General features: G+C 60.8%; 1 protein-coding gene across 7 annotated transcripts in view; it reads left to right on the top strand.

The window, feature by feature from the left end:
* BEGAIN (brain enriched guanylate kinase associated) overlaps positions 1 to 17,708 on the top strand; it is a 46,292-nt gene that overhangs the window by 18,332 nt on the left and 10,252 nt on the right. For 4 of the 7 annotated variants that reach the window (XM_043434379.1, XM_043434382.1, XM_043434378.1 and 1 more), the window contains exons 2-3: positions 356 to 384; positions 16,050 to 16,139. In XM_043434379.1, coding sequence (XP_043290314.1) covers positions 356 to 384; positions 16,050 to 16,139 — 119 coding nt within the window. Of the gene's footprint in view, positions 1 to 16; positions 202 to 355; positions 385 to 16,049; positions 16,140 to 17,708 lie in introns of those variants that run through there. The other 3 variants (XM_043434383.1, XM_043434384.1, XM_043434386.1) reach the window with 3 other exon arrangements.

The raw sequence follows: 17,708 nt of genomic DNA, 5'->3' as shown, positions 1-17,708 counted from the left end.
GAGAGTTAACGCAGTCGGGCCGGGTCCCTTCTTTTTCGGGCGGGCGAGACCGGGATCGCCTCGAGCAGTGCGGTCCCGAGTCCCCGGGCCAGCCCCTTCCTCTCCCCGGGGGGCGTAACTCGGTGCGCGGCGGCCCGGGCGGGCTCACCTGTTACTCGGCCGAGGCCCCGCGCATCCCTTGAGTCCCCGGGACCGCGGCCGGTGAGTGTGGGCTGGGGGCGCGCGGGCCGGACTTCCCAACCACCGAGGCGCGCCCGGGTGCCCCGCCGCTGTGCCCGCGGTGCCCGGCCCCGCCCGGCGCGGCCGCGGAGCGCACGACTCCTGCCCGCTGACCCTCTCGTTTGGTTTCTCGCAGGCCTCTGCCGCAGACATGGAGAAACTCAGGTGAGTGGAGCGTCCTCCGTGCCGGGGCTCCCGGGGCCGGGGTCGGGGATAGGGGCGCCAGGGAGGGCGAGGGGAGAGGACTGTTGTGCCCGAGCGCATCTGCGGTCCGCGGCCGCCCAGCGCGGCTGGTCCGGGCCGGTGTGCCTGTGTGGTGCGTGTGTGGGCGCGCGCGACTGGACAGCGGGGAGCCCCGCGCCGGGGTCCTCGGCGGGGCTGGGGCCACTGCGGCTGTGGGTGGGGGCGCGCCACCAAGGGCCGGGCCGGCGCGAGCGCGCGCGGGCCTCCGCGATCCCCGGGGCACTGCCCTGGACTCTGGATTGTCCCCGGGGACCCTCGGGGTCTCTGCTCTGCTGTTACGCACCCAGACCCCCGCGCCGGCCACCACCCCCCCCACCCCCCAGCTGACAGTTGCTTGGTTCTGAGCTTTTAAGTTTACGCCTCATTGGGGCTGGGGGGTTAGGGGATGGAGTCCTCCTGGCTGGCCTGGCCGTCGCGCCTTGGAGCCATTTTGGGGGAATCCCGCGACGGCGTCTGGAGAGTGCTCCCCCCGGCCTCCCTGCAGGTGCTAAACTTTGAGCCTAGGTGGACTCCAACTGGGCGCCCTTTGAAGCAGGCCCGGGATCCGTCCATGTGAATATTCATAACTTCCCTCGAGCCCCCTGACCCCCACTTTGGGAATACCGCGCGTCCCCCTGCGACCCCCCCACCTTGTGTTTTCCTTCCGAAGGCTGAGCCTAGACTTTGTGTGAGCAGGAGGCCCAGCTCTGGCTTCTGGGTTTCAGGACAGTCTCCTGGGCTTGGCAGGGGGGTGGCGGGGGGGTCTCTTGGCCTCCGCCCCCCCTCCTCTTTCTCCCTCCCAAGACCAGGATCCGCAGCCCTGGAGAGGACGCTGGATAGCAGGTGCTCCCATTCCCCAAGGGGCAGGGATCCTGAAGAGCCCAGCTTGTTCCAGGACAGGTTCCTGGGTCTCAGGGAGGGAGCCCCTCACTGCCGTGGATGGGTCACTGGGGCATGCCCAGGTGGGTGCCTGATGACAGGTGGGCTCACGCGGACTGGCCGCAGGCTGGACATGAGAGCAGGGCCATCTTCTGGCCACTGGGCTGGAGTGAAGCCCTCCCCTGGGGGTCCCCGAGGACCAGAGCCCACCTGTCTGGGGCTGGAAGGAGGGGTCCAGGCTCCTAGAGCCCAGGAGCTCAGATCCAAATGTCCCAAATGTCCATCAGTCAAGCCCACCTAGTCATGGTCAAGGTCCAGGGGGAGCTCTGGCCATGTGCCTCTGGCCATGTAGATGAGTTCAGATCTGAGCCCCCCAGGACCCTCCCCGATACCCCCATTGGCTGTATCTCGCCAGAACCCCCACTGGACTGGGCTCTCTGTGGAGGAGGGGTCCCTACTTAGCTGGGACTTAGAAAAAAAGGCACCATTCATGGGGCACCTTGAAACCAGGGTTGGGGGGAGAGCCCTCTAAGGTCCTCTGTCTCGACCCCTCTTTCTCCATGCCCAGCCAAGACTGGAGCACGTGTCCTTGTGCAAGACACAGCCCCACCTAGCTAGGAACACAGGCAGACAGGTCAGCCAGGTGGGCAGACCCACTGCCCCAGACTCTGAGGGCACAGAGCATCTCTCTGCTGGGTGGGCTAAGGGCTTCCCTGAGCCAAATCCGGAAGACTGGTGGCAGTGGCCAGGGCCCAGGCTTGTGGACTGCACTCGGGAGTGGAAGCAGAGCCCCGGAACTGGTGGGATTGGGGGGTCCCATGTGGCCAGGACCCAGTGTAGCCTCCCAGAATTGGGGCACCTCCTGCCCTCTTCTCCCTCTCACCCCATGAGTGGTCTCAGAACTCCCTCAAGGGCTTTTCCAGACTGTTTCTTCCCGGCCAGAGCTGGGGCTGCCCCTGTGAGGTTCTGCCCTGCAATTAGTGTTAGGAGTCCGGGACCAAGAAGCCCCAAGGGATGTAGGGGAAGTTGGTCAGCATGGCCCCCCACGGTGTAGGACACAGGCTGTGGGGTCCTCTGGCAAAGTCCTGACCCTCTCTTGGGCTCAGTTTCCTCATCTGTAAAGTGGGTATCCTAGCCACCCCCACCTTGTAGGGCAGTTGGGAGGATGACCTGAGCTATTCCGAGTGACAGATCCCACCTGGGAGCTGGCCCACAGCAGGGATCCAGGTAAATGTTCACTGTGGGACATCTGAGCTGCACAACTGTGGGTTCCCAGGCAGGAGAAGATTCATGTATGGTCCAAGGGAAGGGGTCCTGTGTGTCCAGAGTGATGACCCTCGGCTGGGATCCTTCCTCTTGTTCCTAGGCACACATTGCAGGCTGGGCCTAGGAATCTGCATTGAGCTCCAAGATGGCAGGTCCTTTGCCTCATCCAGTGTTTGTCACACAAGCACACACACCCCAGGGCCCAGAACCACAGGGCTCATTGTCATCCTCAGGTACCCAGCTGGGGTGCCCCTGCACTTGCCCCTCTCTGCCCGAGTTCTCCTCCCCAGCACCCACCCCATACTGCACCCCCACTTCTGGGTCCTGAACGAGTTGTCACCTTCATGCCTCTCTGCCTTTGCCCATGCTGTTCCATCTGCTCAGAATGCCCTTCCACCCACCTTCTTGTCCACGTGGCAAACTAGTTACCCTCCTTGTCATCTTTTCTCGGTGGCTTTTGTGACTCTCTACTCCCTCACCCCCCAGGTGGGTTCGCTCCCCTCTCTGTGATCCAGCTCCTGCCCTGTCCCTGAGATGGGCCAGCCCTCCAGAACAGGGACCCAAACCCATCCGCACATGCTCCCAGGGATGCCAGATTGGAGACACTGGCTGGGGGAATCCGAGAGGACTTCCTGGAAGCAGGGACACTTGAGCCAAGGCTTTAAAGAATGAATAGAAGTTTGCAAAGAGAACAGATAGGACGAGCCTTCTAAGAGGTGCGGGGTCCTGGGGGCCTGAGGAAGCGAGGCTGTGCTCAGGGAGATCGGGGAGGTGTGGGGAGCAGAGGTCGGGGGAGCAGGGTGTCCTTGGTCCTCCCCACCCCAGATAGAAGCCCCTGGAAGTCCGTTTCTCCAGCCCGAGGTCCAGCACCCCTGCTCTGGCCCGATGCATGCCCCCTGCCTGTCGCTCACTCAGCTATCCTGCTTCTGCTTGAAAAACTCTTCCAGTGACACTCAAATATTTGCAGATATTAGCAAGTCCCGACTGGCTCTCTGCGTGCGAGCCGCTGCTCGGCTAATCCCCAAGTTAATCCCCTCCTCTGCCTTCCTCTGCACCAGTCCGCCCACCTTGGCTCCCGCCACGGCCACTTTGCTGCATGCCTTTTGGCAAGCCACGTTGTCTGCGTGAACCTCAGTCCCCTCATCTGTCACAGAGCGAAGTGGGTCCGTCGCCCGCAAGGCGCGCGGGACACAGAAGGGGCCCCGGAAACCCAACCGCAAACCTGTTTCGAGTCCGCGCCTCCCCCCCACAACATAATTTTTCAAAGTTGTGAACTGTGCTAGGCACCTGGAAAAAGTAATAATTCCCTGTGCAGGTTAGAGGTTCACTTTAAGATAACCACCACCCAGGTCAAGAAGTTGAATGCCGCCAGGCTCCCAGGCGCCCCCCCAACTTCCCGCAAGACCCTTCCCCCCATCACAGCCCCCTCCACCTCCCCCTGAGGTCTCCAGGATCCTGGCTTTTGTGATGAAGTGGTTGCTTGGGTTTGTTCCCCGCCCCACCCCCCCAATCTGGCCGCCCTTGAGCATCCCTAACTGACTTGGTTTTTTTGTCTTGTCTGGTCTAGAACTTCACACACATGCTGTCTTTTAGCCTGTACTTTTCAGGTTGGCTTTTTATTTTTTTTTTAACCCCCACCAAAACAATGATGTTTTGGAGAGTCGTCCTTAGCTGTGCGTGGAGCTGCCGTTGGCTGGCTGTCTCGGGGAACGGCGCAGCGGCGGCTGTGAGTGAAGTTGCTGCATTCTGGTTATTAGCTGATGGCTGTCCGGGCGCTTCCAGCCTGGACCGCAGCAAATGAAGCTGCTACAACCGTGCCTGTCCGGGCTTGGGGGTGGTGGGGGGCGCGGGCGTGCAGCCTCCCCCCAGGGGACCCGGGAGCCGCACTGCTGGGGCGCATGTGGTGGGGGATGCCGGGGTAGGGGATGGCTCATGCACGGCCAGCTTTCGGCAGGGAGGCCACACCCTCCCCGCGGCCCCGGGACTAACTGCATCTCAGCATCCTCGGCACACCTGGCACCCGGGTACCAGCCCCGGCTCGCCAGGCCGCAGGCGGAGCTGCTGCTCCGGGCGCGGTAATTGCGCGGCCCTGGATGACAGCCGGCTTGGAGCTTCCTCGTTGGTGACTTCTGCGTGTTTTTCCATCAAGTTGCCGTATTGATTTGGAGCTCTTCAGAGAGAGCCCTCACCGGTCACATGTGTGGCAGAGGCACCTCCCGCCGGCGGCTGGATTCTGGCCCTTTCAATGGTCCTCTGATGAACAGAAGTTCTTCATTTTAATTCTGTTGAATTTCTCTCGAATCTTTTAGGCTTTTTACTTTCTGATGGAAGCTTCTTGTGCCTTGTTTAAGCAACCCTTCTGATGTCATGAACCTATTGAAAGTGGGTTTTGTGCATGGTTTTGAGGTTGGGCTCCTTTTTGACGTTGACCGCCACTGCATCACCGCCCCCCCACCCTTGGTTGGTTTGGTTTTGTGTGTGTGTGTGTGTGTGTGTGTGTGTGTGTGCATGCGTTTGCTTTTTCGTGTTTCGGGGGGGTTTTGGGGGGTTTTTTGTTTCTTTGTTTTGTCATTGGGGACTTGGGGGGGGTTGTGCTTTTTATTTTCGGAGGTTTTAAATTTTGAGGTTTGTTTTTAATTTTCTCGTTTCTGTGGGTCTTACATTTTTTTGGTTGGGGGGCATTTGGGGGTTCAAAAAAAATTTTTTTTTTTTTTTTGCTTTTGGATTGTTTCCTGAGTTTTGTGGTTTTAAGTTTGGGGGATTGGGTTTGTGGGTTTTTTTATTTATTTTTTTTTTGTTTGGGGAATTTTTTGGTTTTGGGATTTTTGTTTAGGGGTTTAAATTTTGGGGGTCTTGGGGCTTTGGCTTGCTTTGTTTTCTGGGTTTTGTGGGTTTAAAATTTTGGTTTGGGGGGTTTCTTTGTTTTTTTTTTTTTAGTTAAAAAATTTTTGTTTCTTTTAGTTTATGGCTTTTTTATTTTCTGGGTTTTGAGGGTTTTGTGTTTTTAATTTATTTTTTGGTTTTATGAGGTTTGTGTTTTGTGAGCAGGTTGCTTAGTTTTTATTTATTTTTTTTATTTGAGTGATTTCTTGTTCAGGGGGTTTTGTGCTTTTTTTTTTAATTTTTGTGGGGGTTTTTTGTTTGGGTTTTTTATGTTTTGGGGGTTTGTGTTTTTTTAACTTTGGGGTGTGTTAATTTTTTGTTTTTTTCTTGTTTGGGGTTTTGTGGAGGCTTTTTTGACTTGGCTTTTTGTTTTGTTGTTTGGCTTTGGGTGGGTTGTTTTCTCTGTTTGCTTATGTGGGGCTTGGGTTTTCGTTGAGTTTTTGTTTTCTGGCTTTTTTGCTTGGGGGTTCCGGTGTTTTGGGGGTGCTCTTCCTTCACACAGACGCCCGAGTGCTCAGGCCCACACTCTTGATTCACCCGTATCACCAAGTGTGTTACAGCGCTGCCTCTGCCAGACGCCACTCTCCACGCTGGAGACACTGTGCCAGGTGCCAGGCTGACGTCCTAGAGGTAGAGACAGACGGTTTTCAGGTCGCCTCACAGGTGTCAGAGCACACTGACCTCATCTCCAGAGACTCTCCCAGCCCACTCCCCCCTAGACCCCAGGCCTCCCTGCTGCGCTTCAACTCCATCAGACAGGCACCTGCCCCAGGGCCTTTGCACGTGCCTTTCCTGCTGGAATGTTCTTTCCCAGATATCCGTGTGACTCCCTGCCTCCCCTCCTTTCACATCTTGCTCAAAAGTCATTCCTGGTCAGGGGGTCAGGGTTGGGGGAGCTCCTGACCACTCGCTCCATCTACAGTTAGATCCCGTCCTCCATGCTCCGCCTCCTTGCCTTCATTCCCATCTCCCTGATCCCCACCTGACCCTCAGTCTGTTTTACTCACTTATCTTGTCTGTCATCTATTTTTCCCTGCTGATCTGCAGCACTTAGAGCTGTCACATAGTAGGTGCAGAGTAAATTCTCTGAAATGAGACCCAAGGGTGGTGCATAGTGAGGAAGAGGGATGGAGAACAGCTCCTCCCCACGCTTCCTGATGCCCATGATGGGGGGCTCACCACTCTGCCCCCCAAAATGGGGAGTGTTGGGGGACACTTGTGCCTCCCACCCTACTCCCAGGGGGGTTTTAATTTTTTTTTTTTTTTAATATCACCCTGTGAGAGGTTCCCAGAGGTGTGAGAGCCTCCAGTGGAGGGGATTTGGCTTGGATGGAGGGAGATGCTTGGGTGGAGATGAGGAGGTGTGGGGGAGGGTGTTCCCAACAGGGGGTCCGACATGGGCAAAGGCCCACTGCAGGAGGGAATGCGCTTCCTCACGTGGCAGCTGAGTTCTGCCTTTCTCAGACCCTCAGCATTCTGCCTCCTGCATCCTCCTCCAAGCCAAGAGGGAATGTGGAGCTGAAGGGGTTTGGAGAAACGGAGGCCAGAAGCAGAAAGGGCCTTTTCCAGGCGTCTGGGCCTCCCAAAACAGCTGGTCATTGCCCAGTGGGAAGAGGCTTCTCTGTGTTTGGGCCAAAATTTACAGCCCACTGGCCATCCTCTGACGTCCCCTCCTGAGGGCCACGCCATCATCCTTCCTGAAGTCCGGAGCTGACGATGTGCCTCCAAGACCTCCAGGTCCCCATTTGCCCTCAGAAAGCCAAAACTCTTGTGTGGCACCCAGTGCCACTTGACCCATTGTATGGCCCAGCTGCTCCTCCCGGCTCTGCCTCACTTCTAAATGTAATTCTGGGGGAGGAAGTCTTAGGGGCTGATTCTCACTAAACTGTGAATGACTCCCTTGCTTCAGTTTCTCCGTCTGGGAGTCAAGGCATTATAAAGGGACCCGCCACATGGATGGGGCTTGCCTGATAGCTCAGTTGGTAAAGAATCCTCCTGCAATGCAAGAGACACTGGTTCAATTTCTGGGTCGGGAAGATTGCCTGGAGAAGGGAAAGGCTACTCACTCCAGTATTCTGCCCTGGAGAATTCCACAGACCATATAGTCCATGGAGTCGCACAGAGTCGGACACGACAGTGACTTTCATTTTCCCTTTTCCACATATTCTATTCTATCTTACCTTCTTCTGCTCTGCCCTTCAAAGTCTCCTGTCCCTACAGCCCATCTGAGTCCCTACTCCTCTGCAAAGGCTCCCTGGTGAAGTATGTGGGTTAGTAAGAAGGTGAACCTACCTGGATTTGAATCCCATGCCTGCCACTTACTGTTTGGGTAGACTTGGGCCAGTTTCTAAACATCTCTGATACTCAGTTTCTGCATCTATAAAATGTAGATCGTAATAACACCACCTAACTTAGAAGGCTGTTTTGAGAATGAACTCATGAACGTGGAGCCAGGCACATGGCTGGTACTGGGTGGGCTGCTTCTGCCTGTTAACCTCCTGCCCTGCCCAGCTCACATGGTCTCCTTTGTTCCCAGGCCCTGTTTCCCCAACCATCAGGCAGATGACAGTATTCCTATCATGAAGGAGAGGACCCGGCGAAATGGGGTGTCAGGGTGTGACCTGCAGACCTAGATGGAGCTAAGACTGCCAGAGCATCTCAGAGTGGGGGCAGGGGGCCGGCTCTGCTGTGCCCCCAGGAGGCATCCCCTGCACATCCCCAGTCCCGGCAGTGACTGGGTGTTTCAGAGCAAGGATGTGTCCTGGACCTGTTTCCCAGCCTCTGCCTCACCCCCGTTAACCATGGGCAGAAGACGGCCCTGGCTGGCTGAGATCTCTGGGCCTTTCGGGCCCTTTCTTACTCGACATTCCCAACAGCCTGAAAGCTGCCACATGGCCTGCATCCCTGGACAGGCGCTCTGAGTGTCCGGAGGCATTTCCATTTGGCGCCGGTGACGGAGGCAAGGCCTGGGGGTCTCTCTTGAGTGATGGGGCTGAAGGTTCTGGAAACATCTGCCTGAGATCACTCAGTCACCCCCCTATTCAATCATTCAATCACCCAGTGAGACCTACTGCATGCCATTGACAGTCTCTTCACTGAGTCCTCACCCAAGGTTCTGGAAGGGACGGAGGGGAGGCTGCCCATTGCACAGACGAAGAAATGGTGGCCTGGAAGGCCTCTGTTAAGGGCCCCTGGTTAAAGAACCTGGGAGCCAGGATGGAACTCCCCCAGGGAAGCCCCTCCAGGTGTCACCACTAATTGCCCAGCCCTGGCCCTCTGGCCAGGACACAGCACCCCATCCCGCAGAGTACTCCGTGATGAGGGCTGCGGGTCCCAGGACACCTGCTCCCACCCCACAAGTATCTTGCGCCTTCCCACCTGCCCCGTCTCCATCCTCCACGTGTCAGGTGACCGAAGGATTGAGTAGGGGGCGATCTCAAGGGGGATGCTTTCAGAAGAAGGTGATGGTCACAAGGGTCCCTTTGGACTTCGGTCACCGTTGGGGAAACTGAGGCCCAGAAAAGCAGCCTCCTTCCTCAGCCTCTGTGCCTTGCACCCACCTGCTGCTGCTGCGAACATCTTCCATCATAACGCCAGTTCTTTTCTCCCAGACTGGGGTTTGGCCCCCAGGACTCTCTCCCGTGGGTGTGGAGAGGTGCGGGGTAGGTGGGGAGGCAAGAGCAGAGGGGCCAGGGACCAAGGGCATCCCTGAGGGGCCTGGGGCCACGCAGGGGGCGCTGGGTGGGAGCCGGCCGCCTTACACCCCGCGCTCTGGGGTCATCAGTGAGGCTCCCGCAGTCCTGATTATGTTTATGATCCCCAGAATTCCAGAAAACAGGCCCTCCCGCCGATCCAATTAATGCATGCCCGTGTCTGTTTGCAGGGGTGAGCCAGCGGGTGGGGTGGTCAAATTAGTGGAGCCAGTGTGGATTCTGTGGGGGGCAGTAATGAGTGCTGAGCGGCAGCCCCCTTCTCACCTGAGCTCCGGGGCAGCGTGGCGGGTGCTGGGAGGGTCATCTGGGAGCCCTGTGGGGACCTGCTCACCCGCCGTGGGGACAACCCGTAGTCACACCACCCACCCATCCTCCCCACGGACACCCCCTGAACACCACCTCTGGGCAGAGAGCAGGTGTGACCTTGGGGCAGGGAGGGACCCAGGGCCAAAGTGTGCACAGCCCCACCCTCCGGGCCCCCCACCCCCAGTCTAGAGCAGGGACGAGAGAGTAGACAGCAATGGTGCCGGGCTGGGTGCGGGTTGAGAGGGGCCAGGCAGGGGAGGGCCCCCTCCTGAGGCAGCCTCCTTAGGACTCCCTTTCTCAGTCCACCTGCCAGAGGGGCAGCCCCAATCCGGGCCTGCCTCCCGTCCTTCCTTCTCCCCTGGGGCTTCCTGTGCGCTGAGTGGCTGGGGAGCGGGGAAGGGATGCTTGGCCTTCACTCAGAACCAGGCGCCCGGGGCCTCCTGGCTGGCTGACCCAGGCCTGGGCTCAAGCCACACTGTCTTCCGGACACACCCGGGCCCCACCAGGATCTTCTCACCCCCCAGCCTTTGCCCCACGCTGAGTCTCCCGCACAGACGGCCGGCCTGCTTCATGACGGGGGCATGGACGACCTCTCCTGCCGGGGTTGGAGGTCCACCTCCACGGGATCACCTCTGCCTTCGTCCTGGGGCTGCCGGATGAAGTACAGGATGCCCAATGAATTAAATCCATCTAAATACATTTCACTGGGTATCCTCTGCTTTATTGGGCTGCCCAATCTCAACAAACAGCAGGGTGCTTATTTAGCATAAGTATGTCCATGCCCCGTTTGGCACATTCTTAACACCAAATACTATTGTTGGCCCAAAATTCAGATTTGACCCTCTCACGATCATTTCGGGGGCGGGGGTGGGGTCAGCCCTTAATGGAAATCAGAGAGCAACTCCTTTTGGCTGAGCCCGACAAGACCAAGCCAGACCACTACAGCTCCAGACCTCAGAGGCAAGGAAAAGGCCGAAGCACCAGACACTGCAGAGGGGCATCTGGATTGATCAGTGGGAAGCCTGCAGGCTGTGGACCCGGGGTGGGCGCTGTGTCCCTCGGCCCCTTCGCAAGCTCGTCTGTAAAACACGTTCATTGTGTTTTCCATTCATTCAGTGAATGCTTATTGGGCCCTTCTGGTTGCCAGGCTCTGCTGCAGGGTCCAAGGACACAGCAGGAATGAGGAGGACAGAAAGCCCTGTCCTGGGGAGCTCCTAGGTGGGGCGAGGCCATAGAGGGACACAAGCCCAGCAGGGAATGGGGGAGAGAGGGTGCAGAGGAATTCAAGAAAGTTGCATCTGAATGTTGAAGGAGGAGAGGAGCAGCCACGGGGCAGGGGGATCCAGGCAGAAGAACAGGAGGTGCAAAGGCCCTGGGGCAAGGCTGTGCTGCCTGTGGCTGGAAGGTGAGGTCCAGGGGGCGATGGGAAGGCCACCTGCCATCAGGTGACAAGAGTGAACACTTTGGGCTTGATCCTAGTGATGTAGGGGCCGTAGAGGCAGGTTTTGAGCAAAGGGAGGGGGTGGATCTGACTTAGCCTTCCATGGGGCCCCTCTGGCTAAGCAGGTGAGGGCAGAAAGCCAGTTAGCAGGCTATGCAGTAATCCCGTGAGAGAAGCGGGACCCAGGGTGACGGGTGGGGCTGGAAGAGCCGGAGGCAGGGCCGCGGGGGTTGCCGCTGGCCTGGGAGGACGCTGTCTCCTGGGAGACAGGAGTGGAGGATGCCTCCAGGTTTGGGCAGGGGCACTGGCCTAGCTGGGGAGGTGGGGATAGAAAGCAGAGTAGGATACAGAGGGCCCTGCAGGTCTGTGCTGCCTGCGAGCTACCCAAGCAGAAATGGAGGCCGCAGAGGGTATGCACGCCTGGAGTCAAAGGGGGACAAAAATTTGGGGGGTTCTCCGTGGAGTGATGGTATCTGTGGCAGGGGTCACTATGGGGAGAGTGTACCCAGAGAAGGAGGCAGGACCCCTGGGCCCTGCTGGCGTTAGGATGTCAGGGAGACGAGGTCCACCTGCAGAGGAGGCTGAGGAGGGCAGCCAGGCGAGGGCGGGGTTTGCAGGAGGAGGGCGGGGTTTGCAGGAGGAAGGCGGGGTTTGCAGGAGGAGGGCGGGGTCCACTGTGCCCCCGGGGGCCGAGGGTTCAGGTCACGTGAGGACTGAGAAGGGACAGGCAGGAGCCGGTTCAGTGGCGTGGAGGGGACAGGAGCCAGGTTGGGCCCTGGTCCTAGTGGGCCAGGTGCGAGGACACACGAGGTGTCTCGGAGCAGAGAATGAGGACAGTCCTGGACGGTCAGCGGAGGGTTGTTCGCAACATGGGAAGCATACCTGCATGTCTGTGTGCCGGAAGAAACGAGCCAGGAGGAGAAATGGGCGGTTTGGGAGCGAGGGGAGACAGGCTGGAGCTGCGCCTGGAGTGGGCGGAGGGGCTGCCTGGCAGGGTGTCTGTAGTAACAGGCAGGCAGATGCTGGGGGGGAGTGGTGGATGCCTAGCGGCGGCATCTGCAGAAGCTCCCTTCGGGTGGCTTCTCCATCTTCAGTGGAGAAGAAGCGAGGTCATCAGCTGTGAGTTGGGGTGGGAGGGAGGCGTGGGGACATCAAGCACAGAAGAGCCCGTGAAGATGCTTCCTAGGCAGGTGAAGGAGGGAACCCAACAGAGGATGTGGCCGCTTGCCCGGCCCCGCCTGCTGGCTGGGCTGAAAGCAAAGGCCTGGGGTGGCTCAGCCCCGGGGACATCGTGCGTCTCTGTGGGGTGCCGGCACCCAGGCTAGGGAGAGGCGGCACCAACCAGAGCGAGGTTTGGGAGGTCAGGGAGGGCTTCCTGGAGGAGGTAAATAGAATGAACCGAAAAGCAGGAAAAGGGGGTGTTCCGAGCAGGAAGCACAGCGTGTGCAAAGGCCCCAGGGTGACTCTACAGCTGCTCCATCCACCAGCCAAGGGGTGACCCAGCTCGGCCTGGCCCCGAGCACCCCTGGGTCTGCCCGCCCACGGAGGGCTCTCAGGCCGGCCGCCTGATAAGAGGAGGCAGAGGCAAGGTGAAAGGTCTCCTGTGGCATCTCGGGGTCTCTGGGCGGGAGAGCAGTCGTGTCGCCGGCCCTGAGGACGGAAGCGGGATGGTGCCCCTGGATGACCTTGGTTAGCAAAGCAGAAGAGGGCGGGGCCTGGGCAAGCATAGAGTCCCTGGGCCCGTCGGCTCCTCCTGGCTTGAGCAGGGGGACCCCTCCTGGCTGGGGGCCCCAGGCCAGCCCTGTGACAGTCCTCTCCCCCCCGCACACACACGGACACGCACAGACACACACACGCGGGCTCCTACAGGACCTAGCGCCTTGGTGGCCGGGTCCAGAGACCCCATCCCCATGCCCGTAGTGTTGCTGGTGAGGTTGTGGCAGAGTCAGCCGAGGGGCTGCCCAGGGGCCGGACGGGCATGCCTGAGCCTCAAAGAGCTGCCAGCCAGTCCCGGTGCCCGTCAGCCTGAGTTCCAGGGGGTCCGCTCCCAGGGGACCGTCAGACGCTGGGTGGGAGCGGGAGCCAAGTGGTCCCCACCAGCACCGCAGTGGGGAGGAGGGAGGACTGGGGAGGCTTTTCCAAGCCCCCTCACCATTTACCTAGCCCCACGGTAGGCTCTGGGAACACAAACACTCCCCGGATCTTGCAGCCCCAGAGACCAGACCGCAGTCTCTCCTGCCGACTCTGCACGGCCTTTCAACATCATGCGCTGCTGGTCCCCGGCTCCGCGGAGACAGCGCAGGGCACTGGGGCGAGAGGGTGTGGGAAGGAGGCGGTCCCACGGGAAGGCGGGCCGGTTCCCGGGGCATCGTCCCCGCGGCAATGAGACCGAGTGGAAGGAAGCAGGCTGTCCCGGGAGCCAGGGCCTGAGCGGGGAGCCCAGAAACAGCCCAGAGGGAAGGTCCCTGACCCAGCGGACGGCAAGGACAGGGTGGGAAGGAAGGGACCCAGGGGCACTCTGGCGCAGCCCGGAGGCGGGCGAGGCGGGGCCCGGGCCGGTCTGAGTGATGGACGGGACTGGGCGGCGGATCTTGCCCGGAGATGGGCGTGGTCTGGCTGGGGTTTGTGACCTGCCCTCCGGCCGATGGGGAAGACTGGACTCGGGGCTCGCGTGGAGCGGGACACCGAGCACTGGGCGCTCAGCCCCATGACCCTCCCTGGGGGGCCGGCCGAGCTGGCAGGGGTGCCAGGGTCCCCCCCTGCCAGGCCCTGGGTGGGGAGGGGTTAACCTGGACGGAGAGAGCGAGTGCCATCCTGGCAGAGGGGACACAGGGACAAAGTCACCGAGATGAGAAACCGCCTGCCGCCGGTGAAGAATGACAAGCAATTTGGTGTCACTGGAGCGTGACTGGGGGGGCTAAACACGGGGGTGTGGGGGCCTTTGGGGGCACCACAGGGACCTGCTGCTCCTGGATCTGTGTGCCCAGCAGCCAGGAAGAGAGTGGACATTCGTTCAGCCTCCACCCTGCCCCATTCGCCACCCACCAGGGAGCACCGCTCCCCTCCGCGGAGCAGGGAAGGAGGTCCCCCGGCTCCTGGGATCCCCACGGCGCGTGTGTCCTCCCCACCCTGTGTGCCCAGCACAAGCGTCACAGGCGTTCGGGGCAGGGTGGGGGGATCTCATCTTTGCCTTGGACTTGCTCTGTGATCTGGAGAGACTTGCTTAACCTTTCTGGGCGCCAGTCTTCTCATCTCTAGCAAGAGGTGCCCTGCATGGCAGAGGCTGGAGATGATGAGAATCGGGGTCAGAGCGAGAGCAGTTGTCAGGGACATAGAGGCCCTGCGTATGACCAGAGGCGAGGTCTGGCTGAGGCCACAGCCACGCTCCCCATTCCCCGTGTTTCCAGGCAAGCCCCCCACACCCCTCCCCTGGGCCCCAGTCTCCCAGTCTCCCTTCTACTCCCCTGAGACCTCACCTGCCAGGGGTCTCCCTGCGGAAGGGCCTTCTGGGGTGGGGACTGGTGGGCGAGGGCTGGGCAGGGCACTACCCCAGGAACCGCTGACCTCGGTCAAGCCACTGAGGGGAGACTGGGTCTCTGGCCGCTCCCACGGGAGCAGAACCAGCCCATCCTGCCCCCACTGTCTGTTCACTTGACAGCTCTGGGGTCATTGCCCGAGAGTGGACCCCAGGCCTGGAATCCCAGAGTCCAGTTTTCAACCAGAGAGCAAGTGCCTGCAGAAAGCCAGGCAGGGCCAAGGGCAGCCTGTCTCACAGAGGGTCACAGAAGCGGAGATCAGAGCCCAGAGCTTCCCCGGCACCCCCACCCACACCTTGTCAGATCAACACTGGAAATCTTTTTGAGGGGGAGGGGCCAAATGTGATCCTTCGTAAACTTTTTAAAAAGTTTTCATCCTCACTGTAGGAAATACGATCAATCCAGCAGAGGATAAAGGGAAACATCACACCTGCCCCAAATCCCACCACCTGGCCCAAGCCACATCGGCATTCTTCCTTTCCGTCACCTTGTGTGGCCGTCTGGGCGTGGTCATTTTGTCCACGGGATTTCGCGGCTCTTTCACACACACACACACCTGCCCATGTCTCCAAGCCTTGTTTGGACGCCTGATGTCCGGGGCAGCATCCTCCCATCAGAGTTCTGCTCTGGCTCGGGGGGCCGGCACGACCTCTCTGGAGAGACTGTGGCAAGGGCATGACCCAGCGGACTCGGGCCCAAGGCATCCCCCAAGCAGGGCATTGCCATGGGGCTGGGCTGGGTCGTCCTCCACCCTGCATCCCACCCATCCACCTGGCCCAGACAGGCCACGGGCAGGGTTGGTGAGAAGGGGTCCCAGGAGGGTCCTGTCTTGAACCCCTGACATCCACTGGGTCCCACAGCCTCCAGAATACTCCACTGATGTCCACACAGATCAGCCGATCACCACCTCCCAGCAGGGTCGGGGATCACACTCCCGCCATCCTCCTCGCTTCTCAGGGTCTCTGACCAACGGGTCCTACTAGGAATCCAGCAGTAGCTGGATAGGCTGGGTGGAGCCTGCCTCCCGGGACTCCCCTCTGAGGCTGAGTTGGGGGTGCAGGCCTGAGGGTAGGGACCCTGCTGCTGGTGGACGCGGGGCCAGCAATGCATTCAGGCAACCAGGGCTGGCAGGTGCCTACACCCCGGCGCATGCACAAGCACCCCGCTGCTGTGTTGGTGACAAGGAGCTCTCCTGCCGACAGGGGGATGACCCCCCACGTCTCTGTGACTGCGGGCTGGCATGGCCCCCCAGTTCTGGTTCTGAGCGGCTCTGGGACTGCGTGCCCACGGTGGGCCAGCGTGGCCCCCCGGTTCTGGTTCTGAGTGGCTCTGGGACTACATGCCCATGGTGGGCCGGCGTGGCCCCCCGGTTCTGGTTCTGAGCAGCTCTGGGACTGCGTGCCCATGGCGGGCCGGCGTGGCTCCCTGTTTCTGGTTCTGAGCGGCTCTGGGGCTGCGTTCCCATGGTGGGCCGGCCTGGCTCCCCGGTTCTGGTTCTGAGCAGCTTTTCTGGGACTGCGTGCCCCCGGCGGGCCGGCGCGCCCCGGTCCCCATTCTGAGCGGCTCTGTCCTCTTCGCCCACAGGCTGCGCAGCGCCTGGGTACCCTCGTGCCTCGGGCAGTCCCGCACCCTGCAGGGCCGACGGGCCAGGTCCTCGCCCTCGCTCTGGGACAGGTAATACACCTGTTGTCTCCCCACTTCCTCAGCCTCTGTCCCCAGACATCCATCCGGCGTCGGCATCAGTTTCCCCACCCCCCACCCCAAGAAGAGGCCCAGCACCCTCAGCCCTGCTTCCCAGCCATCCTGTCTCAGAGGCCAGGCCCCGGTGACCCCCAGCCCAGCCCAGGCCTCGGTCCGTGGGCTCCGGCCTCTGCTGAGTGGCCAGAGGGGCTCCTGGTGGGAGGCTAGCGGGGTTCCTCCAGGCCCTGCTCTATGCCACGCAGCTCATCTTTCTCCCCTGTGAGCTGGGAAAGCCTTCCAGGGACTTCTCACGGGCAAAGAGGGCACCAAGAAGCACCCACCCACCCACACACACCAGACCGCGGCTCAAGTAGGGCTTCCCGAGCCCCCCACCCCAGTCGGGAGGGTGCCCCTGATTTAAGGGCGGGCACAAGGGATTTCCACGCCCGCCCTGTGCATCTGTTAATGGGCCGTTTCTAGACTCCAGGGCCCCCTGAGCCAACTCCACACCGGGGTGGGGGGGAGGCAGAGGCCACAATGGCTGCCCCCAGCATCATCTCCCGGTTCTGATCACGGGGGTGCAGGGACCACGGGACAGCCCTGCTCCCCGAGAGTGGGCGCTCCAGGGCGCGGGTGCACACGTCCCCATTTTACAGACGCAGAGACTGAGACTGAGGTCAGGCAGGGCTCGATGCCCTGGGATGGCGGTACCACCCAGGTGACTGAAGACCTCGGGGTGCCCAGCCCAAGGCCCTCTCTGGACCAGGAGGGGCGGGGACGTGTCCAAAGCTCTTGAGTAGTGGATTGCCAGGACTTTGGTGACGGGCTTTGGAGGGTGACCACAGGCGAGAGGGGTCACCATGGCCTCTCGGGGTCTGACTGGAGACTGATGGGCAGCACAGGAGGCAGAGAGGGGTCAGTGTCAGGCGCGCTGGGTGAGGGGTGCCTGTGGGCCTCCGGGAGGAGAGGCTGGTGGGCGGCTGGATTTGGGGTGAGCATGGAACCCTAGAGAGGGGCGGGGCCTCCAGATGGAGGCCTGGGAGAGGTTCGTGTGGGGCTGGACATGGAGGACGTGTGGTCCGAGGTGTGTAGGGAGGGGTGAGGGACAAACCAGGGTCCTGGGATCAGCCTGGGCAGTGGAGCTGGAGAAAGGTGGCGGGAAGCGAGGCGGGCGCAGCCGAGGGGCCAGGGAGGCGCGATCAGGCCCGGGGCCCAGGCACCTGCACCAGGAGGGGGTAGGGGCCCGGGGCTGCGGGCGCTGCCCACCCAGGGCCGGATGGGCTCAGGGGTGGGTGGGAGCAGTGTTTGAGGGGTGGTGGGGACACAGCCGCCCGGCACATCTGGAAGAGCATCCGGCGGCCACGGGGGGACGTAGGCGGAGGTGGGCTCCTCGACAGAGCTGGCTGCCTTGCAAGCAGCGGATCACGCTGCCCCGGGGCAGGTCCTGGCTCTGCTTGGAGCCCACCCCACCACCCCATCAGGGATTCTTCCAACTCGCCTTCTTGGGGAGCCCGTCCCCTTGCTCATTGTCTGTCTCCCCTCGAGATGATACACTCTGAGGGC

The sequence above is a fragment of the Cervus canadensis genome, chromosome 17, assembly GCF_019320065.1.
Source record: "Cervus canadensis isolate Bull #8, Minnesota chromosome 17, ASM1932006v1, whole genome shotgun sequence".
NCBI classification, from domain to species: Eukaryota; Metazoa; Chordata; class Mammalia; order Artiodactyla; family Cervidae; genus Cervus; species Cervus canadensis.
The sequence above is the reverse complement of the archived record's forward strand: the minus strand, read 5'-3'. Positions and strand labels throughout refer to the sequence as shown.